General features: G+C 56.1%; 2 protein-coding genes and 1 long non-coding RNA gene across 8 annotated transcripts; 1 reads left to right on the forward strand and 2 right to left on the reverse strand.

The window, feature by feature from the left end:
* Window positions 1-15: 15 nt before the first annotated feature.
* Window positions 16-2,346, reverse strand: LOC126047093 (uncharacterized). The gene is made up of 2 exons (XR_007508510.1): window positions 2,279-2,346; window positions 16-1,666 (listed from the first exon to the last, which is right to left on the reverse strand). It is a non-coding gene; the product is annotated as an uncharacterized LOC126047093 (long non-coding RNA).
* Window positions 2,347-7,381: 5,035 nt separating this feature from the next.
* RIMS3 (regulating synaptic membrane exocytosis 3) lies at window positions 7,382-22,878 on the reverse strand. 5 transcript variants are annotated; one of them, XM_049820286.1, is made up of 8 exons: window positions 22,798-22,878; window positions 12,080-12,349; window positions 10,477-10,618; window positions 10,231-10,343; window positions 8,440-8,541; window positions 8,174-8,313; window positions 7,718-7,937; window positions 7,382-7,554 (listed from the first exon to the last, which is right to left on the reverse strand). In XM_049820286.1, the coding sequence occupies exons 2-7, from the start codon at window positions 12,297-12,299 to the stop codon at window positions 7,725-7,727; spliced, it is 930 nt and encodes a 309-aa protein (XP_049676243.1). In that variant the 5' UTR covers window positions 12,300-12,349; window positions 22,798-22,878; the 3' UTR covers window positions 7,382-7,554; window positions 7,718-7,724. The 5 variants fall into 5 exon arrangements, with proteins under 5 accessions (XP_049676243.1, XP_049676241.1, XP_049676245.1 ...); XM_049820284.1 differs by having other exon boundaries at window positions 7,382-7,937; XM_049820288.1 differs by having other exon boundaries at window positions 7,382-7,937; window positions 22,846-22,875.
* On the forward strand, window positions 21,919-27,923 carry LOC126047087 (uncharacterized). Of its 2 annotated transcripts, none has more exons than XM_049820282.1 (3): window positions 21,919-22,934; window positions 23,969-24,191; window positions 25,000-27,923. In XM_049820282.1, the coding sequence occupies exons 1-3, from the start codon at window positions 22,347-22,349 to the stop codon at window positions 25,257-25,259; spliced, it is 1,071 nt and encodes a 356-aa protein (XP_049676239.1). In that variant the 5' UTR covers window positions 21,919-22,346; the 3' UTR covers window positions 25,260-27,923. The 2 variants fall into 2 exon arrangements, with proteins under 2 accessions (XP_049676239.1, XP_049676240.1); XM_049820283.1 differs by lacking the exon at window positions 21,919-22,934 and adding an exon at window positions 23,178-23,220.
* The last annotated feature ends 60 nt before the right edge of the window (window positions 27,924-27,983 follow it).

Raw genomic sequence — 27,983 nt, forward strand, 5'->3', positions numbered from 1 at the left:
CTCAAGCGCAGAAAAAAGTTTTCAAGCTGGCTTTAATCATCTTCACTTGCTGCCCCAATACTGTACATGCAGGTACAAGCCAATGAAAATGTGAATACTTCAGTTTTTTCCTCCTTGGGAAAACTGGCTAAGAATATTTTACAAAATAGCGTGCACCCTCACAGCCATCAGTCCTGCTGCATATAAACCACAAAAATACAAGAGTTTTACATTAAGAAATACCACACACATATAAAACATTACATAACACAGGTATAAAATTGCCATTTGCTTTTTTAAATCTATTACCATTCTCAAGCATCCATCACAAGCCCATCCCCTTGTCTTGAACGTGGAACTGGGGCTTAAAGGACCCCCTAGTTCACCCCTCTGCGGCATTTGTTTTAAGGTGGAGTTGTTAAACTTGTGAATCTGTCATCAAAGCAAAGTTTATCATAAAATACGAGTGGGCTAGTGAAGGCAGCCAAGTTGGTTCACTAATGCGATCACATCCTGGCTTCCAAAAGTACAAAGCTACCCAGGGTGAGTGTGTCTGTCCTGTACGAGTTCTGCACCTAACTCTCCCTTAGGTAATGGATGCACACAGAAGGACGTTAAGGTCGACGTGCGCCACTCGTGGTGAGATGTCTGCTACCTTTTTCATTGGAGACTGAAGGCTAAGCTCATAGGAGCAATTAACTCGTGGCTAATGGAGTTCTGACAACTTCCCGATCCAATGGGACTCTCTTGGTTTAGGTAATTCTTTTCAATGCAACTTGTTGGGGACTTTAGGATGGAAAATGTGAAGTAGCATAGATTTCTGTGTCCTTGCTTGGTTGTATTGCTTTCGTATGATGCACCCCTGTCAAGATACTCATTTTAGCCTTCTGAAGCAGCTACCTGGAGAAGAAGGGCTATGGTTAGAAAAGACTGGCTGGCTTGAGTTGTTCTGGGCGCATCTCTCGTTGCCTCCTGCCTTTAATGATCTTGGACCCTTTTATGCCCCCTCATACTTTTTAGGGGTCTAATGCAATTTAAAAGGCATAGGCTGTGTTTAAAGATTTGTAAGGTATAGGTAAAATCCCTCACATGTCTTGTTTGGGAAGATAAATTCTGAATTTTTTGATAGGATGAATGCTTCAGTTTGGGTGCTTCTAAAAAACTCATTGGTGGTTTTCTCTGTGTGCTTGGTTTCATTTGTTTTCTTCCTGGTGCTGTTAGTAATCAAATTCAAGGACAAACTTCTATTCAGACTTGGAGCTGCTACTTTACCAAGTGTTGTTGCTAAGACAGATGTGTATGTTTTTACATTTGAGGTATAAACTTCTGAGATTAATGACAGATTCTTGAGGCCTGGATAATATCTTAAATGGTCCAGGTGCTTGTTCATAGCTTAATTTTGAGGTGGGGAGTAGGACAACATGATGGGGAAGATTATTTAGTTTTAACTGCATGAAAAGATCAAGCCCTTTTAAGAAAACAAGGCCACCAACTTCAAAGTGCTAACATTCAAGAGGCATCCGCTGCCAGGGTCCCTGGCTAGTTGGGTACAAGGAGGGGAGTGCTGCTCCGTCCCGAGGCTCTCTGACATCAAGCATTGCTTCACGGTTCTCACTGCAAGTGTTAGGACAAAGTTCCCTTTTTTTAGCGAGTGCTGGGATCTAGCAGATACGTACAGACGGCGACCCTGTTAGGAAATCAGATCGATGTTCAATACCCGTCCTCCTGCTGGAGGGACACCCTTTCTGCCTACTTCTGAGGCTCCCTCTCCATCTGCCCTACAGGCAAATGCTTCAGTGAGGGTTTAGTGCCCCTCCAAGAGCAGCAGCGCTGTCCTCAGCTTGTCGCATCAGAGGTGCTCGCCTCCTTGCCAGCCCTTTGTGGGAGGGGAGGACTGTCGGGGGAGCAGGACTGCAGACACCCCGCCCTGTGTCGGGCTAAGGGGGGCAGCCTTTGGAGCCCCGTTTATCTACATGCTTTTTAACAGGAGAGATGAAAGGGGGTACCTACTGTCCAGCCGAATCATCCCTCCTTCCAGAGAAGCACTCTGGCCTCTTGCTTCCCTTGCCCTTTAGCTCGGCAATCAATAGTGCAAGTGCTAAACGAAGCGGAGGTTGGGCTCGCAGGAGCCAGCATGGGAGCAGGTGGTAAATGCACACCCCGTATAATTGCTCTTCATTGCACAGTTACAACAAAAAATAACCTGAATGTGGTAGAGTGCACTAACCTCTGGTTCTTAAAAAAAAAAAAAAAAAAAAAAAAAGAGAAAAAAGGGGGTGGGGAGGGAAATGAGGTATACCAATAATCGGAGCTCCAGACAGGCACAGTGGTCACACCAGCTCTTGGGTCTTGGTGGCAGCTACTAAACCGAGCTGCTTTCTCCTGGATTCCTAGATGCTACTGTGCTCCGTTCTGGTGTCTGCGCCGGAGGCAGATGATCAGGGTTAAACAGTGTGGCGGTTATTCAGACAGCAAGACAAACACTTAGGCCCTTTACTGTACATTTTTCCAAGTCTACTTTTAAAACCTAAATCTTCCCCAAATACGGACCAGCTCAGTTTGGGTGAGCGTTATTGTCACATCTGGTCACCGAGTCTGTTTTGTATAACTTCAGCTGTGTTACACGTAGCGCATCTTTACCCCACCAACGCCAACCATGCTGATTGCAGACACTTCTTTTCCCATAGGAAGTTTTTCTGCAGCCTTTCAACCTTCTTTTTAGCTCATAAACATAACGCTCGCACCTCTAACAACCAGCCAAGGGTTGGGGTGTTTTCTATGCTTGTGAACATGAAGTAGAAGGAAGACTTCCAGTTGAAACAGCTTTGCTAGAGGAACTTTGGAGCGGGCCGTCATGCCTTTGGCACATCACAGGATGCAAACCTTGCTTTTACTGAAGGTAATTTTACAGGTCTGTCTGGAGGCATGAAAACCCAAAGGAAAGCAGAGAGAGCTCTTAATATCTTTTTCCATCTGTGATGCAAAGCACATTCAGACTTTGAATTCAGCCATCAAGAAGAACGGTGCCTGAACACTGTTTCTTGACCTTTAAAATGCAGTTATTTTCCAAATCAGTAGCCAAATGCACACCCTTTAGGAAGTTTACGGATGTGCATTGTCCAAGCGTTTCACATCAATCTGGGAAGAAGTGTCTGAGTCAACTGGAAGAAAATAGGAGGTGGACTCTTTATGCCTGAAAAAACATCACCGGTGATGTTTTTATAAATGGTCTTATATCAGTAAAGACCCTTAAATTGTACTCACTGCTGCTGAGTATTTGCAAGCCCACTTAAACAAGTGAAGGTATTTAAACGTACTAATTCCTTTCACGTGCACTGATGTGCGCAAACGCGTACAAATACAGGCTTGACTTTTCAAGTCTCATCGCTGCTAGAGCAGTCGTGTAAGATGGTGAACAGAAGCAATTCCCTATCAGCAAAGGGAATCCTGATCCTGCTCCTGTGGGAATTTCTGGTCTCGTATTTGCAATCAAGAGCTACATCTGTAACTGTTTCTGGAGAAACGGGTTTAAGAGCTGGAAAAGGTGGCTGTGGAGGGAATACTTCCCACCGTCTCAGTCGCTCTGTGGCATTTTCCAAAGCCACTTAATAGGTTTAGTTTTCTGCTTGCTGGCCAGGTAATTGTTCTGAATCTCACTTGATTTCAGGAAAACTACGTCTAAGCATCTTCTCCCCGTGCTTTCAACATGCTACCATGTTGATGAAACGGGAGTTAATTTCTGATTGAGCCCAGAAGCCTGGCCCACCTTCCGGTGCCCTAGAAAATTTTCACTCAACTTTGGCAAATAAAGCCTTTCCCAGGCTTGTAGAAAACCCAGGGATAACTTAGGCCTGGGCATGAAATCATGTCGTGTTTTCTGTGCTTTGCTGCATGGCTGTGTCTTGTTTTACTAGCATTTAGGGGATGTTTAAGTATCATTTCAAGGCTATTTTGGCAAAATCCATCCTTGTTACTCGAGTAGGGTGCCTTGATTCTGACACCAGCATCTACTGTCGGCTGTGCTATAGTAAGGGCTTCTGTGTCTCAGGCGGTTGCTGCGTGCTACTTGCTCCTCACTTACTGCTGGGGGTGCTGGGTATAAAATGGGCTGCAAAGCTGATTCAGTTTAATATTAATTATTCTTTCTAGGGGAAAATATCTGAAAAGTCAAATGGTTTGAATTTCCTTTCACAACGGAAGGTGGAGGGAAGAGAGGAAATAAGCTAACACATATTACCTAGTCAGTGCAGCCACCTTTTGCAAATCATATAGTACATTAAAAAAAAAAGAAAAAAATGCCCTTTGCAATGAAACATTCCCCCAGAAAAAAACCTGGAGTCCAGAAGCTTGTGGTTTTTCTGGTACGTCGCGTGTAGAAAGCAACTGGGTGTCTTGGCTTTTTTGTTCGTGTTGTTCGAGGAGGGAAAACATCTGACACATGGTCTCACGCGTTCAGAACTAAGAAGGAGCTGATGTTGCAATGTAAACGTGGCACACTTCGGTCTCTTCTCCCGTTTTGGTTTTTCCACACAAGTGTAAGGTGGGTCCTGACCCAGATGCTCCCCCAGAGAAGTGAGTACCAGTTCCCTGGGGGGACTGGACACGTAGCGCTGAAAGTGAAGAAGCTAAGGTCTGGATGGAGTTCAGTTTAGTGAGTAAGTGACAATCATTTGAAGTCACTGGCCTGGTGGCTCCACCTTGCCGGTCTCTCAATGAGCAGGAGGAATCGTTCCCACAAACCCATCGCGTTGCAGCAAACGAGAATACACCACTGAAGAACTGGGGTGCAGTTTGTTCTGATGTTAGCTCTGCTGTTACCCTCCAACGCATCCGCAGTCTATCGATGATAAAAAAATAAGCCAAAGTCTTTGGGTTTTCCCGGTTCCCTGGAGTACCTTCCAGTGTGCCTTCCAGATGATAGTTCTTTTCTCTGGATTTTTCCACGTGCCAGCAAGGGCAGGTTTTTCAACTGGTGCAGAACCAGTGAGCCTTTTGCTAGACCTCAGGCATCTGCTGCTGTGGGTGCGTGTCTGGCTGTCCCGGTGTTCCTGCTGCTCTTCATCCGCTTCTGTTCTCTGTCTCAAGAAAAGCATTATGTTGCTTGCGGAGAGGGGGAGCAGTAAAGCTCTGCAACTCGCTGGAGAAATTTACAGCCAGCGAGCTCTGTGCTGGAAGGGGTAAGGGGGTGGGATGCTGTCTCCACAGCAGTAAGCAGAAAATACCTGCAGAGCTCCCTGCTCTGCCCACACTGCTATTCCACTTCCCCCGGACATGGTTATTGTCCCACCACAGGCAGATTTTTCATTTTTCCATTAAAATAGAGTTGGTAAAGCAAAAGTAAATAATGTTAGCGTGAAGGAGCAGAAAGCTTTTCCTCTTAAGATGTCTTCCCTCATGTATATTCAAAAATCCAGCACGCCAGGGCAGAGAAAGTTTAGCCTCATCCAGGCATCGTTGACCTCATATAACTGCTTCGTGCTCTGGAAGGAACATCGTGTTCAAACCATTGTTTATTCCTGTTTCAGTAGTCAGGGCACCGAGTTTGCTTCCTCAATCCGCTTGAAACTGTTAGTGCATCCCGCGGCCCTGTGCATCACCATTCAGCACGAGCTCAGAAATCAGTGCGTATTGCTCGAACAAGCACTTACCGCTCTAGCAGATGAGGATTTAATCCTTTACAGGGTGGGCACTGGGGTCCTGAAGCAGAGCCCTCTCCACCCCTGGTCAGCAGCATCCAGCCTATTCTCTTCTTGGAGGTCTATAGTGATTTTGATTCGGTACAGATCCCAAGTCCACGACAGCAGCTGAAATTCCTTGACACGATGTCGCTAAAATCGTGGTGGTGTCGGGTAAACCAGGCGCTGAACAGTGGAGTATTGCTGACCCCCGGTTTGGGGTTTGTGGAGGGGACAGCTTCATCGCAACAGTCTTTTCCTTCAGGTTTGGTTTTGTTCCGTTGTGGCAACAGGTTCGAGCTGGTTCATCATTTCTGGCATCACCAGGAGAACCACAGGTTGGTTTTGTTGTGCTCTGTGCATTGTGAAATTCTCTGCTTTGCCAATAAATAATTGTAAAAAATCCCAACTGTGCTGTGGGTTGATTTGTGTTAAAGACTGAAGGTCAGAGCCATCTGGTCAGCAAAAATTCCCCATTAACCTTTTGTCCTCTTCCAGTCTCAAGACTGCTCATCTTTTGGTGTGTTGGTTTTCTTTCTCTCTTTTGGAAACTGATCCTTCAGGACAGTCATTGTGTTAAGTATATTTTATGAAGAAACCAGAGTTTCTAGTGGTGTCTCCCCTGAGTATTTTCAGCAAATTTCATTAGGCACCTTCAAAAAAAGCTTCCGTAATTCTCGGTTTTGCTACAAGAACTGGTCCCTCGGGGGGAACCAAAAATGCTGCTTTAAAAACAAACAAACAAAACATACAAACAAAAAACCCAAAACACTCATCCTCATAATAAATTCAAAGCATCTAGTCCTTTGTTCGTAACCTCTCAGTCACCCTAATTCCAGATCAGCAGAAGATGCTGTTGAGATGTTCCCCTGTAGCGTACCAACAAGTCGAGAGTTAGAGAAAGGTGCGTCCTGCCGCGGGGTCTGGCGAACCCTCTGCTCCTACTTGAAATTCAAGTATCCAGGAGAGCATCCCAGACCCGAGGAGAGCATCCCAGACCCGAGGAAAGCATCCCAGACCTCAAGCTGGCCCTCGCAGGAGAAAGGGGCTGGGAGGCAGATGATCGACCAACATCACGGTACTCCTGCTCCGTCAAGTCACCTTCTCCTGACTCGAATTTTCACGTGAGGCATCACAGAGTTTATATTTTGGGTCTTGCTTTGGCCGTACAAGACCACGGTCGATGGTGAAACACGAGGACAAGACCAGCGTATGCTTCGGTGAGGTGAGTGCACCTTTTTCTGTTCTTTCTTGCTTTGGCAATGTCACTGGTCACAGGCTACATGCTACCAAAAAAAAAAAAAATTTTTTGAAAAAAAAAAAAAGAAAAATGGCCACCAGAAGTGCTTGCTCAGTGTCGCAGGATTTGTGTCAGAAAACGAACAAACGGGAAGTGACTGGCAGATGTTTCCGGTCAATCCGGAGTCTCTTAGATATTGCAGAGAGTGAGTGTGTTGTTAGCACGTGGCAAGCTACATAATAGAAGATGCTACATTCCTTGGAAAAAAAAAAAAAAATTAGTGCTGAGTTGGATTTTTTTTTCTGAGTTTTTTTTTTCTTTGAAAAGCTACCTTTTCCTCAGAGGCAAGGAAATGAAATCGAAGGGAAAAAAAAAAACCTCGTCAACATGCTGCTTGCAGCGGCGCTGAATGAATCAGACCGAGATGCTCTCGCTGGGTGGTCAGGAGAGAAACACGTCGCTTCGATTCTTTTCCGACGGGGTGCCGGGACGAGGTACGGTAACAGTCTCGGGATCGGTCGGCAGTCGCAGCCCTCGGTCTGCCTCACGGCGGGGGGGGGGGGGGGGGAGGTTTTTTTTTTCGCTTCTCCTTCCCCCTGCCTCAAAACACACAGCCCTCGCTCCCTCTCCAACGTCCCCCTCTGCGCACCGGGATGCGCGCTCGGGGAGGAGCGTGTCGAGAGCAGGTTTGTTTCAGGAAGGAGATTTAAAAAAAAAAAAAAAAAAAGGGGGAAAAAAAATAGGACAGGATATTTACAGCTATCCACTAACAGTTTTGGTAGGTCAGGACATCTCCTTTTCCCTCCCGGCCTCTCCCACCAACCTGCCACCTACGGGCAAGAGGGGCTGGTGGAACTCTCCAGGGAGGACTGGGAGAGACGGCGCGTCAGAGGTCCGATGCTGGAATCGGCCAGCGAGGAGGTGGGGAAGAGTTTGTACCAGCCCGCGACCGCGCTGGAGAGATCGAGCTCCTCCAAGATGATCTGGGCCATCCCCATGAAGCACTTGTGGTCCATGCGCCCGTAATCTCCCCAGACGATCACCTGCGGGGCAGAGGAGGTGTCAGGGGAGCTGCCCCGCTCGCCGGCTGGGAGTTTTGGGGAAAACTCGGCAAACTCGGCGTGCCCGGCCAGAAAGGACCTGCCACAGTTGGGGTAGGGAGGCTGGGGTCTGAAGGACAGCAGGGAGGACGCTGGGTTTCTATGCCCTGTCCTTGCTCCCCTAATCCCACCCTGTCCCCAAGTATCTGGGGGGGGGGGGGGGGGGGGGAGTACATCACCTGCAGGACTTTGCCCTGGGGGCTCTCCTCGAAGAGCAGAGGCTGCTGGTACGACGGGTCACAGGTTTTCTTCACCACCTTGGTCTTCTTCTTGGCGAGGCAGACGCCGTTCTCCAACAGGTAAACTTTCACGTAGGTGGCTGCGTTGGAAAACGGGTGAGAAACAGTGATTCGGAGCAGGGTCCTGTGATGGTCCCAGCACAGCACCCTTCTCCATCTCCCCCCCCTCTCCATCCCCGACCCGCTCCCTCCCACCGGCCACCTACCAGGGATGGACTTGGAGCCCATCTTCGGGATAAGTCCCCTCGCCTGGATCACCTCCACCTCCAGCTGCCCGTTTCGGTCAGCCATGCCAACGTGGACATCGCCTAGGCGGAGGGACGAGACGTGCTCAGCACCCTCCCCGATGGCCATCTCCCACCGGGGATGGCCGCAGCCCTGCGTCCTTGCCAGCTCTCCCTTTTGGTGCTGCCAAAAAGCAGGTGGGAGAAGTCGTCTCCGGGGCTGGCAGCCCCTTCACCACCAGCCCCCCCACCCCGCTGCCTGCTCCCCCATCCTCAGCACCCAAGCACACTGAGCATCCTGCCACCGGGTGTGTGATTTATTGTGAATTTGGAGGAAGGACAAAGCCGAGCTGATGTGAAGATGCTTGGATTTGAGTAGCGAAGAGAGAACCGGGCAAAAGCCCCCTCCTCCCCACCCTCCCGGCCAGCTCCATCCCACGGCAGCCTTGTAGGGCGATTTTTTTTCCCTTGTGATGGGAAAAGGGGCTGGGATTAACCGCGAGACCTCGGCAAGGGCAGGAGAGGCTGGGGCAGGAGGGCTCGGTGGCTGAGCACCCCAGCAGCCGCCAGCCCCCAGCTCCCCAGGGCACTTCACCAGGGTCCTTCCCCGCTCCCTGCGGAGCAGCATCTGCGGGAAAAAACACGGCCGGGCACCTCTTGAGCTTGGTGTGAAGTTGTTCTCCCACTTACGCTGTCCTGCTCGTACGTACGTACGTCCCTTGGCCGGTGGGGTCCCCGTCGCTCGCTGCCTTGTGGCCCCGGGAAGGGAGTGAGGACGGGGAAGGGGCGAGCTGACGTCCCAGTGGGGTTTAATTAGGAACGAGATGAACCTGGATATTCTCAAAACACACTCGGCATTTCAACAGCAACTCCGGGCCAGCACCGGGGGCTGCGCGAGGAACCGGCCGGCAGCAGAGGAACGAGCCGATGCCACGGTGGGGGAACGGCAGGAGCCGCAGGGATTCGGCATGCCGCGGGCACTGCGGGACCTTATCCCAAGGGAAGCCAATGTCATCCCTTCCCCGGGAAGGTGGGCAAACCCAGTGGGGTCCAACCGCCCCCTTTCCCTTCCCTCCCACTGGGGTTTATGGGGGGCCAGCAGGGCCAGTGATGGCCTGTGCTGGGAGGACTGGGGGTCAGGATGGGCGAACCTGGTTCCTGTGCCCCCTCCCCCCCCCCGGGGCAGCTCTCCCCATTCCCAGCAGCTCCGGCCCCTCAGCAGGACACGGAGCAGACGACTTGGTGTGCCCTGGGAGCAGCCGGGGACATGCTGCTGCTGGCTGGAAATTCAGACTTAGGGTGTGACTTTCTGTAGCCATTTTGGATTTAAAAAGGAAAAATGCAACAAAACGCTGTTTTGTTGGGTCCCCTCTGCAGCGGGATGCTCGGAGGAGCCGATGCACAGCAGAGGGAAAGAAGACGCCTCAGGAAAAAGCAGAGCTGCTGCTTTCCCCGGCACGTATCCTGCCCCGAGCCCTCCACGGGACATTCCCTCCCCTCACGGAGCCGACGGCGGGAGCAGCAGGGGAAGGCCAGAGCATTTGCAAGCCATGCACCGACCCGGCACATGCTCGGCAGCAAGGGATGCTGCCGGAATCGAGCCCGACCCCCGGAACCGGAGCACGCGGACGCTTTTCCCACCACCACCACCACTGCAGCCCCTTCCCTCTTCCCGGAGCATCCCACACCGGGCAAGACACAGCCCTTGCTTTGCGGGGCTGGAGATGGTACCCCCATCCCCGGGTAGGGACCCCCGCCTCGGCCGGCACTCACCCATCGGCGGGGTGGCCAGCGTTTGCCGTCCCACCAGCTGGCCTGGCCCCAGCCCGTCGAGGAAATCGCTGAACTGGCTCTCGGCGCCCAGCCGGGTCGTGGGGAAGATGAACCTGCCGAGGAGAGCAAAGGGCTTTTGCGGAGCGTCGGGCTGCTGGGTCTCAAGCGAGGTTTATTCCCCCCCCCCCCCCGAGAGCACAGGGAGGGGTGCCCAGCCCCGGCTCCCGTCCCCCCGCGGTGCCTTACGTGCCGTCGGAGCTGTTGCTGTTGGTGCTGCCGTCGGTGGACTCCCGGCTGCCTTGCCGGGTGACCCTGGTCCTCATCTCCACCGCGATGCCGGTCTCCGTGCTCCTCCGAATGTTGCTGCGCAGCTTTTTGGGACCACCCTCTGGAAGGCGAGACAGGGGGTGAGCCCGGGAAGCGCTCGCTGCTCCCGGACCCTCCTGCGGGATGGGCGTCAAACCAGATGGAAGAACCGGGTGCCGCGCACGGCCAGAGCCTCCCCACGCGCTGTTCCCTGCCTTCCTTCGGTACGTTACTCGTTGTGATTTATGCAACCTTTCCCTGGGGATGAAATCCTGCAGGACCCCGCACGGGCACGTGTCCCGGTGCCATACACACCGTGCTGGAGAGCCATGGACCGCCTGTGCCCCCCCTTGCCATGTCCCAGCCCCGTCTCCCCGCAGCCCTTGCTCAGCACCAACGCCATCGTGCCTTTGCATGGCTGAGAGCCCCACCTGCACCTCGGCTACCTCCCCCAGGTGCTGAGACCTGCCACGCTCAGCTCACACGTGCTGACACCATCCCAGCCCACCTCCCGGCCTCCAAAATCCCCAGCGCCCCATCGACGTGTGCCGATGTCCCTGTGCCACGGGGGACGGGCACCCCCAGTGCCGCAAGCGGGCACAGCCCCGACGCCGGCTGATGTTCTCTGTTTCTCCACGCAGTTACACCGTCCCCACCGCCACGTGTCCCAGGCGGTGGCAGATGGCAGGAGGAGGAGTGTGGCACAAGCATCCATCCCTGGCATTGCCGGCAGCCCTGGCATCGCCGGCAGCCCTGCTCCTGCCGCGTTAGCACGTGTGTGTCGGCACTGCGCCACGGCTACTCCTGGGTGAGTCAGGTTTGTCCTGCTAATTTGGGGCTGCCCCTGTGGAAGCCTTTGCCTGATCCTGGCAGCCCCCCTGGGGCGGGCGCTGCTCCCCCGGGCACTGACAGCCAGGAGGGTCCCGGTTCTGCCGTGCCCAGGTGCGGTTCTGCCTGGCTCTGGCACTTTTTGCTTGGCTTTTGGGGATAATTATACCCCTTCAGAAACACCTCGGATGTGCGGTGCTGGAGGACTCCAAATTAACTCCTCTCTTTATAGAACATCTCCCGAATCACAAAATGCCAACAAGAACCAGAATAAAAAAGCAATAACTAGAGAAAAAGCCTGCACTAAAAATGAGCTTTTTGCTTCCCCCGCCCTTTAAAAAGCTATTTTAAGCATTTAAATATTTCCCAGAGCCAGACCGTTTGACAAGTCCTTTCTTCGAGTTCCCTCCTTCCCTCCCTGCCCGCAGCCAGGACTGGCCGTTACTGGTGGGGGGACGCTGAGCCCGGACCCCCCATGCAGGCCAAGCTCCGGCAACGTCCCCATCTCAGGTTTGCAAATGATTTTGGCACCTGGAGAAGTACCGGTGTGCCGGGGGGGGGCATTTATAACTGGCATTTTTAGGTGTCCTCATCAGACACAGGCAGCTAGAGCATTGCTTTGGGCAGCCAGGAGCATGCACTTCTCCTAAAAGCAAAGGGCTGAGCTCGGGGGGGGCTGGCAGCGCTGTTGGGGGGGGGGTCCGCGGCAGCTCACCGGTCTGGTTGAGCTGCAGCGTGCTCTTGCTCCACTGGGACAATCCCACGATGGCCACCATCTTGGCACCCAGGCTGGAGCGCCTCTTCTTGCTGGCGGTGACGGTGACGGAGTCGGCGCTGCCCCGCGCGCTCTTCTCGATGTTGTACATCTCGCCGCTGATGCTGGAGCTGCGGACGACATTCCTGGCCGCCGAGGAGCTGGCATCCCCGTTGAACATGGTCAGCCGCTCACGCGCTCGCCGGACCCGGTTCTGCTGGGTGGGATCAGCTGTTGGGGGGGGGGGGGGAAGGCGGGGGATGTGTCAAGGCCAGTAACGCTGGCTGGTGGCACTGGCCACGTCACTGCTGTCACACCCAGAGCAGCCCCATGGGGATGGACGGTCCCCCAAAGCACCATGAAATTCAGGTGGCACAACCCAACGGGACCATTTTTTCCCACCCGTCGGGGCAGCGTGCGGCGAGGGAAGGGGTGCAGGACCCCCCGTTGCCACGCAGCCGGGTCACGGGGTGGACCCACCAGCCCTGCCCCAGCACCCTGTGGGACCCAGGCAGCCCCTGCCGTCCCGGAGCGACCCACCGGTGGGCAGAGGGCTCGGTGCGTCACCAACCCGCCCGGCTTGGGAGCAGGAGGGGACCCTGATGCTCGGGGACAGCCCCGTCCACCCCCGCTGCGGGTGTCCAAAATTGCAACCGGCAAAGTTCCTCCCACGCGTTGTCTTCTCCGAACCGCGGCTGCAGCATCCCTACGTGCTGCTCCGGGCGTGCTTCTGCTCCACCCCGAGATGGCTGCCTGCCACGGGGGCCGGATCCAGCCCCTGCCCAGCAAACCCCACCGGGCTGCTGCTGGGGTCCACGGTGAAGCCCTGGCAGCAGACGGTGCTTGGAGGGGCCCCCCAAATCTGCCGAGGGTGCCGGGCTGTTTGCTGGCGGCAGAGGCTGCGACTGAGACTGCCAAACCTCCCGCACGGTTCCTGCCTTCCCTTCCCCATGAATATTTAAACTCCAGTGGGATGGGAGCATCCATCTTCCAAGGAAAGGTGAATTATTAACTCCAGGCCAAGTGAAGCCACTTTATGATAATGGATGGAGGTAGCGCCTGGAAAAATATTTCTCTTTCAAGAGAGAGAGACGGCCGCAAGCGCAGAGAATAAGTTATGGCTGGGAACGGGGGAGCGGGGCAAGGCGGGGGGCTTCTGCTGCCTCTTGCCAGCAGGGGAAGGAGCTTCGCAGGGGCACAGTCGGGCTGAGACCTGACGGGAGCCGCGGGCTCAGCTCCAGCACCGCTGAACTCGGGGATTTATCAATTACAGAAGGGATGCAAACAAGGGCAAGTGGGCAATTAGTCATTAATATCATTAATGAGCTCCCAGAGAGCAGCTGCCGTTCCACGTTTCCCTTCTGGCTGGTGTTTTCCTCCCCTGCTCTGCCCAGGCTCCCACAGGCGAGCGCAGTGACCCACCGCTTTCACCCTCCGCTCCTCACACCCAGCGGTGCTCGTTGCTGAGCAGGACCCCGGCACGGCAAAATTTGGGATATGCCGGGACCGTAGCACATGCTTCCCCTCACGTACGCGCGTGGGATTTTCTGCCCTCGCTGCTGAACAGACGCTCGCACGAGGGCTCAAGCCCCTCGGATGAAGCCGTCGGCACCAGCTCCGCAGCCTGGAGCCAGCCCGGAGCGGCCGTGTGCCGACGGGAAGCCGAGATGGGCGAGAGCGGCCAGCAGAGCTTTGCCCTACGCTCAGCATCTGCTCGAGGAGGGGTCGGGGCTGAGTCACTACCTTTGGGACCTTTGGGATGAACATCTTCCGATGCCACCCGCCGCTCTCCAAGGAGCCCTCCGGGCTCCAAACCTGTTGCGGCCGCTCGCGAGGGCTGGGGTTTCTCTTGGGAAGCGCCTGCCACGAGGAATGGATCCCGACCACTTCCCCAGCACACCCTCTGTCGCACGCCGCTTCCCTTCCTCGTGCCTCAGTTTCCCCACCTGCAAACCTGATGTTAGGCTGTGCCTAAACAAGTGCGCATCCCTTTCCAAGAGGGCTCAGCCGGGCACGGTGCCCAGCTCAGGCCTCTCCACGTGGCGTTATGGGCGAGAAAAACTGTGGCACAACCGAGCCCTGTTATTTGTATGGTCAGGAAAACACAAAAGGCTCCTGCTGCTGTTTTCCCCGCTCGGCGCTTCAGCTGCCAGGAGAGCACCGGGCTCTGGTGGAAGCAAATTAGATCAGGAGAGCGCAGCGCTAATGGTATCATTTCCAATGCAACACACACAAGGATAATCCACCGCAAAGGAAGCGGAGCACACGCTCCTCAGCCCAAAAGAAGGATTTTCTTTACTCTGCCCTTAATTTTACCCCTTATCTCTTTTCACAATCTGCTTCTGGCCTCTGCGGAGAGCGGGTGCCGGACAGGGAGATCGGGGAGGTGCCCAGCGCTCGCTGCTGAGACAAGCTGAGCCGGAGACCGTGCCCGAGCACTGGAGCCTGCGGCTCCCACCGCCGAGCCGGCCTCAGCACCGCGACAGCATCCTCGCCTGGCACAGGCAGCCCTGATGCTGCCTCTGCCCCCAGTTCCCGTTCCCCAGCAGCGGGTGGGGGATTCAGGGAATGGCACCAGGTTTTCCTTCACCCTCCTCCCCCCTATATTTTATTTATTCTCTATATTGCAAAACACCGGGATTCGCAGAGCATGATTGCATGCAAGCCCCTTCCTTCCCTGCCATGGAAACACATCCCCGAGCCACCCGGGGTGGGGGGCAGCACCCGCAGCCCCCACCAGCGCTTACCACCGCCACGCACCCTCCTTGCGGGAAACGACGACTACCACCGCGAGCACCGAGAAGTTCTCCGGCCAGCCAGTCCCGGTTCCCCCCGTGGGCTGGGATAGCTGCAAGATGCCCGGAGCCACCGGGCACCGACTGAGCAACCGGGAGAGGTGTCATGGCTGTAGCATCCCCCCGGCTTCTCCACTGCTTGGCAGACACGCAGCCAGCGCCCGACGCCGATGCACAACACGCAGACAAGCACCACCGGCTGGAAAACGGGTTCCCTGTTGCATTTTTGCTAGGCTGCCTGGGCCGAGCCCTGCCCTCCCCGCACTGGTACCCCAAAGGAAAAAAAGGAGACGGAGGCATCTTACCGCCCTGCGTAGGTGGAGGAGGACTGGGCAGCTCTCCCCGGCGAGGAGGCTCAGCCCCCCAGCCCCATCCCCGGCTGGAGACGGAGGGTGACGGGTCTGGTTAATCTTTAAAGGGTTCTGGAGAGCGGGGCTGTGCTGGAGCTGCTTCAGCATCTCCTTCAGCATCTCCATGGTTACATCGCTGACCCAGTTCTCCTCCCAGCCCCAAGCAGGGGCAGAGCGGTCCAGCAGGGTGGGATGCGCCTCGGTGGGGTGGGGTGGGGGGGCACCCCTGTGCCAGGTTTTGGGTGCCCTACGACCCCGCTGGGTCCCCCCAGCTGGGTGTCACGGACTTGCTGGGGGATGACAGAGCTGGGAAAAGTGGGGAGCAAGGTAGCACAGAGAGGGGGGGGGGTTGCAGGGGACCCCAGGGAGTGGATGGGGCTGTACAGCCCCACTGCTGGTGCATCCCAGTGACCGGACAGTGTCAGGGGCTGCACATGGTGAGGAACAATCCCAGGGCTGCGAGGGTGCCCTGGTCCCAAATATACCACTGAAATAGAAACAAGGGGCACAATATTGATAGGGAAAATTGGGTGCTTTGGCAAAAGCTCTGGGGAAGGAGGGAAGAGCCCAGCCGGTGCCCCCACACAGGTGGGGAAGGGCATCTGATGGTAGGTGGGGAGGAGGAGGACGAGGAGGAGGAAAGTGATAAATGAGCACGGTGGGGCTGGCTGGGATGCTGCCTTGCCAGGGAAGGAGGCAGAGGGATTTTGGGCTCCCTCAAGGTGGCAGTCCCCAGGGAGAGAGGGAGTTGGAAAGCTCTGGCAGTGGGGCAGCAGGTCCTCTTACCTCTGGGCTGCCCCTGCAGCCCCCGGCCCCCCCACACACACTGGGGCTGCCTCCACTGAAATACTGCTGACGTCTGGAGCAGGTAGGCCCTAAAATCAGCACTTTTGGGGATAGAAAAACTTGCTAGAGCTGCCGCTACGAGGCCCTGCCAGTCCTGAGCATGGCACAATGCGCTGGGGCGAGCCACACCAGCACAGCTCACAAGCACGTGCTCCTCCTTGCATTAGGAAGTAAGGCAAGGGCTTATTTCCCCTAAAAGTACTTAATTCTAATTAATTACTTCAGGTTTGATAGGCAGTTGCTCATATAAATTTAATTGCCCAGCAAGAGGTATAATTCAGTGCAGACGAGCTGAGAACTCGTAAGTAACTCCAGCTACTGGAGTCAAGCATCTCATTGCTCAGGCAGGTTACAAAAGTTATATTCTGGCTGAAACTTGCTGCAGGCACAGCATTAATCCTCCTGCACAACCTCCACAGGAAACAGAAACCTTGAAATTAAAGGATGGGTCCAAATGCACTCCATTTGTAGGAAAAGTGGAGCTTAGAAGGGAGAAGTTGGGATGGGGCCAAGCCGGGGCTGCGCTCGGGGATCTTGCGGGAGCAGCTCCTGCCCAAAGGTGCTCCAGCCCATGCCAGCCCCTGCCCGTGCTCCTGGAAAAAGGCCTGACTGTTGTGCGAGCGAGGTTTAGCAAGCCTGTGCCTGGGAGGATGAAGACGAGGAGGTCCATGGGGCAAATCCCAGGTCATGCTCCTGCCGGGTTGCTCCAGTCCAGATGATTCTCCAAAAAGCAGCTGCCTGCGCTTGGCTGGGAGCAGGAGGACAAAACATCGGAGCTGCTCTCCGGGAGGGATGGCAGAGCAGCACCAGGACCTGCTTGTGTCGGTGTGCTTTGCCGAGAAGGCGACCGTGCAGCCTGGTCTGTCTGCAGCAGCCGGAGGCTTTCCACCAGGATGGGAAGTGCTGGTGGTGTAGTGTGGGTGAAGAGCTCGGTCCCCTGCACAGACCTGCCGATGGGATGGTGATAACAGCGACCAATGCTGTGGCCTGGGGATGTCCCCAAGGGCCAAGAGATGGCTTCGTGGAGACCAGCTCTTCCAGTGACCCAAGCAATGCATCGCATCTTTTCTGGGATAAGCAGTGGGATGGTATTCCTCAAGCCTGGGAGCAGGTCGGGTCTGAACAGCCTTTCTGCTCTGAGTGCTCTCCTCTACGCTGCCGTGCCTTTCCTATGCACCGGGATGGATGGGGAGCACCGCTGGGACCCAGAGCAAGAGATAAGTGGAGCTGCAGCCCTGTGTGGGGGTCTCCAGTGCAGCGATGACACAGAAGAACCGACTGTCCCATGCTGGAGTGTGTATCTTCCTCAGTCCCGGCTGTGTCCACACCTCAGCCGTGGTAATTTACTTGCCATCCCCATTCACAAAGCACATATCCATCTCCACGTCTCCAGCCAGCCTGGTGTCGGAGCTCCAGCAGAAGTGATGCTCCTGGCAGACTGGATCCATCCGGGAGCACCGGGACAGGGAACTGAGTATCTCTGGGAGGGACAGGCAGGAACACAGCCTCTTCCTACACCCACCTCATGGCTGTCTTTCAATGGGTGGGGGTACAGGTGTGGGAGCTGGGGGCACCCATGTCTGCCCCTGCCTGGTGGCCTGACCTTGGGCTAAGCCCCCTCTTGAGAAGCCAGGAGGCCAGGGCTGGTGCCCTGACCACACCGTCCCTTTCCCCTACGTCCCTGCATGACGTCTGCCGCTCGGTTAAATCAGATCTATGCTGAATCCTGTTGTTTCCCAGGCAACATAAAAGAATCAGAGGAGCAAAAGCCACCCGGCGGGGCTGTGGCTGGGGGACGGCCAGCTCCCACCGAGCCCAGCCGGTTGGGTTAGCTACCCAGCGAACGAGGGTTCACGGCACTGCGGCAAGCACCAGGGCATCCCTGACTGTCCGGTCTCATCCCACAGAAATCCTGCCTGGACCAAGCTCCTTCAGGGCAGAGCTCTGTGCCTCTGCGTTGGCTGCACCCTGGTGCTGGTTTTGGCCATGATGGGCAGCTTGAGAGGGAGCAGGACCTCGCTGGAGACACGCACGACCAGGTCCACGGATGGTGCCGGCAGCCGCCTTGGGTAGCGTGATGCCGCAGCCACGCGGCCCCGAAAACTGGGCCACTTCCATGGGGAGGCAGCGGGGACGTAAGAAACCAGCCCAGGGCCTTTGGTGGCCTGTGAGATGGGTCTGGGATGGGATCACCTGAGCTCAGAGCCCAAATCCTCGTCTGGTGCTCGGGCACTGAGGGCTCGCACCACCGCGACAGGGCTGGGGCTGGTACCAGTCTCCACCAGCACGGAGGGGCTGTGGAAAGGAGCTTTTCCCGTTACCCAGCAGCCGCTGCCTTCCCGGCTGCACGGCTCCGAGCTCTGCAATGCAGCTCACACCACTCGTCTGCTGTGTGTGAATCCCATCAATATTTCATGGAGCTGCTTCCTCCAGGGGAAGGACTGCTATCAGCTCTGGCTTTCTGCTGCTCCTACCAGCGCTCCTCTTCTTGCAGAGAACATCTGATTTCCTTCCACTGGCGGCCAGCACCCAACAGCCCCCCCTTTCGCTCCCCTTTCTGTACTAGCGAATATCGCTTTGCCTTTCAGGGATTCTGTATCCCACATGGGCCAAGGGCTCCGAAGTCTGCTTCGGTTCAAACCCAGGTACGGACCATATTCTGCCCCTGGTCACTTAAGCTAGTCTGCAGCAGAGGTGCCCAATGCCACAGCCCTGTGTTGGGCTCCCCAGGACCAAGCCGCTGGCCCCGCAGCTCCAAGATGGGTGACCAAACCCACCCACACACCCCACGGTCCCCCCAGTTCTGTGTCCAGTGGTAGGACGGTGAACGTGGCCCTGTGACAGCTTGGTGCCAGCAGCCCAGACCCTGTCTGACCGGGTCCAATCCACCCTGGCCAGCTGCATCCAGCCCACAGGTCTGAGCTTCCTCCAGAGCCCAGTGGGAGGGAGGGGTTAAGGCAGGCTGTTTGCAGAAAAAGTTGCTTTTTAAATGCTAAGACTGCACTATTATAGCAAAGCTTCTTCAGGGATCAGCAGAAAACTTGCTTGCCGTAGGAAGACTTCTGGGAGCCGGAGCGATGCCAAGAGACGGTGGGAGCCTGGCACTGCCTGCGTCAAACACTCATCGCTTCGTCAGGGTCTGCGCCCAACCTGGTGAGAGAAGCCTGGGCAGCTCTCCTGGGCCGGCACCCGCGTTCCCAGCAGAGCAGGAGGACGGGCCGATGGGGCACCGGAGCGGCTGCTCCCAGCGAGGTGCTGCTCACCGGAGCTCACGTGTGCCTTGTCTGGGGAGAGGGACGATGCATGAGCGTGCCCGAAGCAAAGGCCAAATGCTCTCGCATCGTTCCACCACCCAACAACTAAAAATAGGTGCAATTCACTATTTGCAGGCTGAGAGACCTCCAGCTCCGGGATTCTCTTTGTCTGTGGGAAGGATGAGGAGCCCGCGGAGGCTCCCACCGTGATCCCTCTGTGGTCTGACACAGCATCCCGGGGCAGGCGGGGAGCCCCCGAACCCAGCAGGCAGCAAGCATGACGTGTCAGCAGGGCTGTCAATCCTGCGCTAAATCACTTTAAAATAATTACTAAATGAGCCTGTTTCCCTGCTATTTGAGATGCTGTGACAAAACATTTTAAGTGCATTGAAATGGATGCAAGGAGATGGATGGTACCACACGGCTTGGGTTTTAATAAGCAGGAAAATTAAGCATTTTCATAACCTTAAACTGCATCTTGCATCAATGTGACGCTTCCCGTCGGGCTGTGCCGCAGCAAGAGCAGGCGTGAGCCCACGAGGGGCCCGATCCTCACGGGCTGACTCGGCTGAGCTCAAGGGGCAGCAGAAGCTGCAGGAGGACGGACCTGGGGTGTGCAGGGGAAGCTGGGTTTGCCCCCTGACTTGGGGTGCAAGGGGCCAAGCAAGGGGCAAACCAAGATGCTGTGATTTCATCCTCTGTCCATGTCCCACAAAGGCTATCGCGACCAGCCCTGCAAGGACGGGGCTGAAACGGGGACGAAGCGAGAGCCTGGGAGCGCCATGCAGCGGAGAGGAGCACTGGGACGTGGGAGGCGGCAGGAGTTTGCCCTCGGAAAGGGATGTCGGAGAAGGTACACCGCTCTTCGGGAGAGATGCGTAAGCACAGCAGAAGGGCTGGCTTTCAAGAGGTGTTGATGTAGAAAGAAACGGGCACACATCTAAACTGGGCCTGGAGGTGAGAGGTGCGGGAGCAGCCACTCCGCCGCTCGGCGAAGGGGCCGTGCGATGCAGCTGGCTGTGCCAGGGCTGGTTTGGGCAGGTGGCCCCTTGTCCTGCACCGGAGGGACAACCCAGGGCTGCTGTACCTGGCAGCAAAGCCCATCCCCATTCCACTGGCCCGAGGGGATCCACAGGCTCCTGCTCTCAGCACACTAATGAAATAAACAGCGCAGCCCCACGGGATGCCAAGTGATGCAATTCAGCCCAGGGCTAATTGTTTTGCTCCACCTCAAAGGACCCCTCGCTATGCTTCCCGGACCCCCGGGAGCAGGCACTGGCTATTGCACAGCCCGGCATGGCTACCATCTCCCGCAGGGACAATTCCGCAGCTCAGTGGGAGCACCCAGGCGGTGGCCCTGGCTCTGGGGAACGTTTCGAGGTGTGGAGCAGCCATCGCTCCGCAGCAGCTCAGCGGACGCAGTGGCTGGCCAGGCCCATGCCCGTTTTGGTGCTCCCCTGCTCCGAGGGGTAGGCGATGCCCACGCTCCCCTCGGGCTTCTCCCCACTTACTGTAACCTCAGTTTTAGTAAGCAGGGAGCAGCATAGGGGCTTCTTCCCATCCTGGGGCATCATTTCACTCTTCCTCACTAGTTCTTTAACGGACTTTCCTACAGAACTGGCCACAGCACCTGCCCAAAACGCCACGGAGGGCAGAACGGGCTCTCTGGATCGAACAGAGTCAAATCGATGTACAAAGCACAGGCTGGAGACATCGGGGAGAGATGAGCACCAGTGTTACGTGGGCTGCTCAGTGCAAGGATAAGGCCCCAAAGCAAGCCCTCCCCAGGCAGGACACCCCACTTTCGGCAGTCCCTGTGCCCGTTTTCCCGATGGGGACCAGTGTGTGCACGGGACGGGGTTGACGTCAACGAGCTTTCAGCGGAGATGATGGATGGCACGGGAAAAGCGCTCCCGTTCCCGACCCGCTGGCTGGGAAATGCTGCCCGCCGCCCAGAGCCGAGAAGGGCTCCGGTAAACCGGCCCCGGCAGCGCCCAGCCGGGGAGCCCTTGGGGACTGGGGTGGGGAGCCCGGTCGCAGCCCCCACGCTTTCAGTGCAGCGATATTTTTGGGGTGTTCACGACTCGGCTCGGAGCCTGGGGTACGTACGTTTTAGGGATGGCAGGCGCAACTCGTCGGCAGCCGTGGGGTGCGGGGGGGAGCACCGGGGTCGTCCCACCGGGGGTCGGGACCTCTCCTTTCTCACCCCCGGGGGGCTGCCGGAGAACCCATCCCGCTCCTTCCCGGTACCGCATCCACGACGGGCATCCCCCAAAACCACTGCCCGCCTCCCCCCTTCCCCCCCCCCCCCCACCCCCCAAAACCGCCTGCCGGGGATGCTCCGAGGCAGGTGCTGCCCCGTTCCCCGCCGGTAGCCACGGGGACCGAGGCGGTCGCCGTCCCGGTTGCCCGGGAGCGCTCAACCCCACCCCGCGTCGCCGCCACCGCGGGCACTCACCGCCGCCGCCGCCGCCGCCGCCGCCCGTTCCCGCTCCTCCCCTCGGCCCCGGCGGGCTGCTGGGAGCGGCGGGCGGGGGAGCCCCGGGCCCGGCCCCGGCCCCGACGGCCCGGGCTGCCGCCGAGAGGGGCCGGCGTCCCCCCTCCCCTCCCCGAGGGTCCGAGCCCCCGAAAGCGGGCGGTTGCGTCCCGCTCCCAGCAGCTGCCCGCCGAGAGCTGCCAGCTGGACCCCAAAAGCCACCGGCTGGACCCTACACCCATCAGTCGGACGCTAAGGGCTGCTGGTTGCACCCTACACCTGCCAGGCGGACCCAAGAGCCTCCAGCTGGACCCTACACCCACCAACCGGAGCCCAAGAGCCACCGGCTGGATCCTACACCCATCAGCTGGACCCCAAGAGTCATCAGCCAGATGCTACAAGAGCCCAAGAACCACCGGCCAGACCCTACATCCATCAACCAGAGACCCCTAGAGCCACCAGCTGGACCCTACACCCATCAGCTGGACCCCAAGAGTCATCAGCCAGATGCTACAAGAGCCCAAGAACCACCAGCCAGACCCTACATCCATCAACCAGAGACCCCTAGAGCCACCAGCTGGACCCTACACCCATCAGCTAGACCCCAAGAGTCATCAGCCAGATGCTACAAGAGCCCAAGAACCACCAGCCAGACCCTACATCCATCAACCAGAGACCACTAGAGCTGCCAGCAGGACCCTGCACCTGTCAGCCAGACCCCAAGAGCCACCAGCCAGACCCTACACCCATCAGTTGAACTCCAAGAGCTGCCAACCTGACCCTTCTCCCACCAGCTGGACCCCAACAGCTACTGGCCAGACCACACTACTATCACCCAGACCCCAGAAGTCACCAGCTGGACCTCAGCAGCCAGACCCCACACCCACCAGCCAGACCCCACACCCATCAGCCAGACCCCAAGGGATGCCCACAGGACCGCGGGAGCCTCCAGCCAGACCTGAAGCGCTGCCAGCCGGTCCCTGCTCTGCCTGGGCAGCTCCAGTACCTGCTCCTTCAGAAACTCCTAGAACTCTTGGCTCTGATCCCTTTCAGCTGCCACCGGAGTGCGAGCGTGGAGGGACAGGGACCAATGAGGTACTTCTTGTGCCCTGGTTCCTCCCAAAGGAGAAAGTTTGAACGGAGAGGCAGCCCTGGTTCCCGTGCTGCCCTTGGACTCACCTTGGCTCCCTGAATACAAACACTAATTTCTCTCCAAGCAGCGTCTCTTTTTACTCGTGGTAAATTCCTCCAGTGCTTTCCCTGCGTTGCCTCTGCAGGCTGCGCACCACGGCTGACATGGAGCCACGTGCCAGGAGGAGACCCTCCTTCACCGACTTTAACTCTGTCCCTCCCTAAAATAATGCCAGGCTTGGATTTCCCGGTGGGTGGGCTCCCCATCCTCCCCATGTCGGGGGTCCCGGGGCTGCCACCAGCATCCCGGGCTGCAGGAAACCACCCAGCCCTCGTGGGAAAAGCCTTCGCCAGGTTCCCCAGATTGGGGTCAGGGCCTGGGGGGTGATTTGGGACCGTGGTCCCCGGGGTGGGTTGGTGAGTACGGTGTTCAACAGGCATCCATCAGTACAGGGAGGATGGGGGGAAAATTCCCCCTGTGGCAGCTGCTGGAAGGGAAGGGGACAGCGGCGAAAGCCGGGATGCAGCGGGTCCCAGCATTGTGCACGGGAAAGCTGGTTAAGGAGCAGGAATAGCTGAAAGAACTAAATATGGAAACTTGGATAAAACATCGCTGAAATAGGGAGATGGTTTCCTAACAGAATTCAAAGCATATAAACAAACTCAGGGAGGGAGAGAGGTTGTCTGGAGGGGGCCTTTATGAGTAATATTTAGAAAAACTAGCTGAAAATATCTCGGTAGGGAAGGCTATCTCATCAAAGCAAACTTCCAGCTTTGTGGGGAAAGTGTCAGTCCTAGGAACATATTGTTTTGGGGGAAGAGATAGTGAAAACACGTGCCTTGACGGTGAAAAGCCTCTCCTTTAACGTTTTTTTTTCTCCAACTGCCACATTTCGATGATAAAACATGAAGTTTCATGGCACTAATAAAATAATAATGACAAAGTTTTCAGTTCGACTGGTAGGAAACTTTATGACCTTTTCTGCTTCCCTTGGCAGGTTGCTCCAGGATCCCTCACTGACCTCCCGCCGGGAGGGACTCAGTGGCTTGTTCCCACATGCTTGAGACCGGGGGTGTGCAGCACCGACAGCCCCTGCAGCCGATCCCCCGGGAAGCGCTTACTCGGAGCAGGACGGACAAAAGCTCTGGACTCGGTCTTGCGCTGGGATCCCATCAGGGCTCTCCCATCTCTAATGTCTCTTAATTCGTTAAGGAGCTCAGGTTTGTCGGCTCCTCACCACCTTCTCCTTTATGTTTTGGTTTTGTGCCGGCAAAAAGGGGATGGTTTAATGCGATTACTCTGGTAAAGCCCACGTAAGAGGATTCGTGGGACTTGGCTTTACGGTACTGCAGGGGCTATTGGCAGCATGTGGCACAAGGATGAGCGTGCCGGCCATGGGTAACAGAAAGGACGGAAGAGTCTTTGCAAGCTCTGCCGTCTTAGGCACCATGGTGTCCCTGCAAGGGTGACCCCAGGATTCTGCAGACTCCCTGGGTGCCACGTGCTGCCTTTACCCTGCCTCTGCAGGGCAGGCACCTGCCTGCAGTGTGGCTGCTGCTCATCCTGGCAAGAGGTGGATGTAACGGGCAACAGAAAATACAAAAGAAGGGGGCAGGAACGCCGGGAGCCTGGGGCTGCCCTGGGGGCTCTGGGGCTGGGCATTTGGGGAGGGAGAGGGCTGCAGCTCATGAAGGCTTATGGGGAGAGGATGGTTTATGCTGGGACTGGGTAAATCCAACATGTTTTGCAGAGGCTTCTCCAGAATAATGCTGCCCCACACAGGTGCTAGTCACCGTCCAGAGATCCAGGCTGGGGGGTGGGCTCCGGGTGGGCAGAGGGGCTTGTCCCCTTGGCCACCGCTGGAGCCCTTGGCCATGGGGATGAGCACGTTGCTGCCGGTGCTCAGGGAGATTGTCGGTGCTGCGTCAGCTCTGCAGCTTGCTCTCTCGTTCCTGTGCTGTGTCCCACTTCTTGCAGGAGAAGGAGCTACGCCGAGATGCTGTAAAATCTCTTTTTGCCATTCTGCAGGGAGCTATCATGTCACGTGTGCCCACCAGTATCCTACTGGGAAAGCCAGCGTGGCTGACCTGTACTGGGCACCAGCCAGGCAAGAGGCACTAGCACACCATCTGCTTCTCCTCAGGATGCTGCAGGCACTAGGAAACCCACTGTCCTGCAGCGGGACTGAGCAAGCTGAACCAAATCCGACCTCGGAGCTGGGAGCTGCATCCTCTCCCCACTGCCGGCAAGATGAAAGTGCTTACCTGGGAATGGGGTCGCCCAGTTAGAGCTGGGCCAAGCATCTTGGCCCAGAGTGGCTCATCTGCAGCTCTTGAGTTAAGGTTTATAGACTTCATAACTCTGGGGGGGTTTAATGACTTCTGTTGTCTCTGCCCTGGGGATGGAGGGCTGGGAGAACTAGGGAGAGTGTGATGGCTGGTTGGGAGCTCCTATCTGGACCAGAGAAGGTAAAAGCACCTTGCTGTTCTGGGAGCCGAGTTCAAACCTTGAGCTACCCGAGTACAAAAGCTGCTGGTGACCCACAGCACTGCGGCTGACACCAGATTGTCCTTCAGGTCTTTTGGTCTCCCAAAGAGTCCTTTGGCGACACCCAAACAATCGTCTCTCCCGTGTCTTTCTGGGGTTTTCTTTCAATGCAGAAGACAAGGTTTTCACAGGGCCTTCAAAAATGTGTGTATATGTACAGGCATATAACTATCTACTCTTAACTTAAATATACTTAAATATAATATAGTTGGTCCCCAACTGGGAGACGTACCAGGTGGGTTGTGGCACTTGCAAGCTGGCTTAGGAGCCTGGTTTGCAGCCTAGCATCAGGTGTGAACCGAGATGTGGCACAGTGGGGCAGCCTGCAGGACTAATGGTCCCCAAAATCTGGCCCTAAATAGTCTCTTTTTTTCCCCAAATGTACAAGGCATCACATTCATGTCCATACATAATTTATACCCAGCTTTTTCTTTTCTATGCTTTTCTCTGCTTGGGGATAATTGACCCAAAGCAACAGCTTATTTGGGATGAGTCCAGAGGACTGCTGTAACAGGAGTCCTGGGGGACGGAGGGGGCTGAGCTGAGGAGAAGGGCCAGGCATGTCACCTCTGCTCTAAGAGACGATTTTCCTAAGTGTCAAACAAATTCAGCCCTTCCAAAACCTGGCCCTGGGGTGCAGTCAGTGCAGCACAGCTCCTCGGGGTCCCATTGCCAGCGCAGGAGGGCATCAGCTGAGCAGGTAGCAGATGTTGGTTAAGTGCGAACTCAACAAACCAAGAACAAATTTGTGCAAGCACTGATAAAGCAGAGAGTGGAAAAGTGCTTTTTTTTTCTTTCTTTCTTTCTTTTCTTGTTTTTCTTGGCTCCTCCACGTTTCGGGCAGGCTGACACAGAGACCTCTGTGTTTGCAGATGGCTGTGATCCTTCTTGGGGAAGCCGAGCAGCTCCAGACAATGCATCCATTGCTGCTGAGAGAGCAGGTGGGGAGGAAACAGAGCATCACGGGCGCAGCGCAATGACACACAAAAGGATTCAGCAGGAGGAGGAGCAGGGTATTGTGCAGAAACCCCTCAAGTGGGGCCTGGTCCTTGGCAGGAAAAACAGCTGGTTGGTTTGACAGCTGTGCCTGGCAGCAAAGTCAGCAGCAGTGCCGGCTAATTGATTTATAAATGAGTCATTTTGAAGAGGGGCCATATAGCTTTGCATATCATCACCCTCAAAAGTTACAACAAAAGGAGGCTAGCTTAGAAACTGTGAGAATTAAAAAAAAAGCAAACCAACTGTAGCATGACTTATTTCTCTTGGCTGCCTTGCAAGTGCCCTGAGATCATGAAGTTGCAAGACTTTCAATAAAACTGCAGGAATTTGCTGCAAGATAGCTCCCACTTCGCTGCCAACACAGAGCCTTCAGGGCAGCCGAGCTCTGAAACCGCACTGTACACAGCAATTTGTCCCATTTCCTACATTTGGGCAAAAGTCACGCAACAGAAACCACAGATCTGAACTCTGTGTTTGCAGGACACAGGAGGGATTTCCTCCTCTCTTGTGAAGGGTGCAGAGCCCACGCAGCGAACCGCTGTACCAGAAACTTCACCAGCAGACATCACTAATTTTGGAAACTCCATGAAAAGGGTGAGGGAAAGTGCAGCAGCCGCACAGGACCTGACTTTCCTTTCCCATCTCAAATGACATTTAAAGCACCAGAGAGGCAAATCCTCTTGCTAGTTGTAAATTGGATGCAAAAGATTTGGGCACCAGAAAGACAATAAGGAGGCAAAGATGGAGTCACTTTTCAGGATACACTTTTTCATGGGAAAAATACTGAAGCAGCATGAGTCACGCTTCAGTGTAACATGTCCCCGAGCCAGAAAAGCAGTGCCTGGGAAACGCGATAGCTGGCTGTACTGGAGCATAGACTTTTGCTTGAATTGGCTCCAGCTCGGGTAGGATAGTAGCAGAAAGTTATCCTGTGATGATAGATCAGAGGCCTGTGTGAAGACTGTTGGACAGCTCACTGAGGTTTAATTTGGACAGCTCTCAGGGCCTTGACAGGCAGGGCTGGAAACCTCCCTGGATGAGCCAACGGGCTCACGGAGGAGCAACTCCTCCACCGTGGCTGTGAAGGATGCAAAGCTCTACCTGTCAGCCCTAGCAGCAGGGTCCTGGGGGGACCCTCGGCCTATGATCCCTGTGCTGCCAGGACCTCGGAGACAATGAGCAACAGCAACAGCTTCCTTCAACGCCTCAGGCGAGGGACGGGGAGCGAGACATCGGGCTCCCTGCCCAGGGGACTGCCCCACGCCTGCCCACCTCGGCCTAAGGCCTCAGCCCTGCTGGACACCAGACCCGCACAGGCCTAGGCCGGGAACGACCTGGGCCAGGCCCTGCCGCACCCAGAAGCTCGGCTCCCTCTCGAAGCACAGCCGGCACCCGCGGTCCCTCACACCGAGGCCTGAGCCCCCGCTCCGGCCTGTCCGAGACCCCCCGCCCGGTAGACACCCCCC

Source organism: Accipiter gentilis, chromosome 17 (genome assembly GCF_929443795.1).
Source record: "Accipiter gentilis chromosome 17, bAccGen1.1, whole genome shotgun sequence".
Classification (NCBI taxonomy): domain Eukaryota; kingdom Metazoa; phylum Chordata; class Aves; order Accipitriformes; family Accipitridae; genus Astur; species Astur gentilis.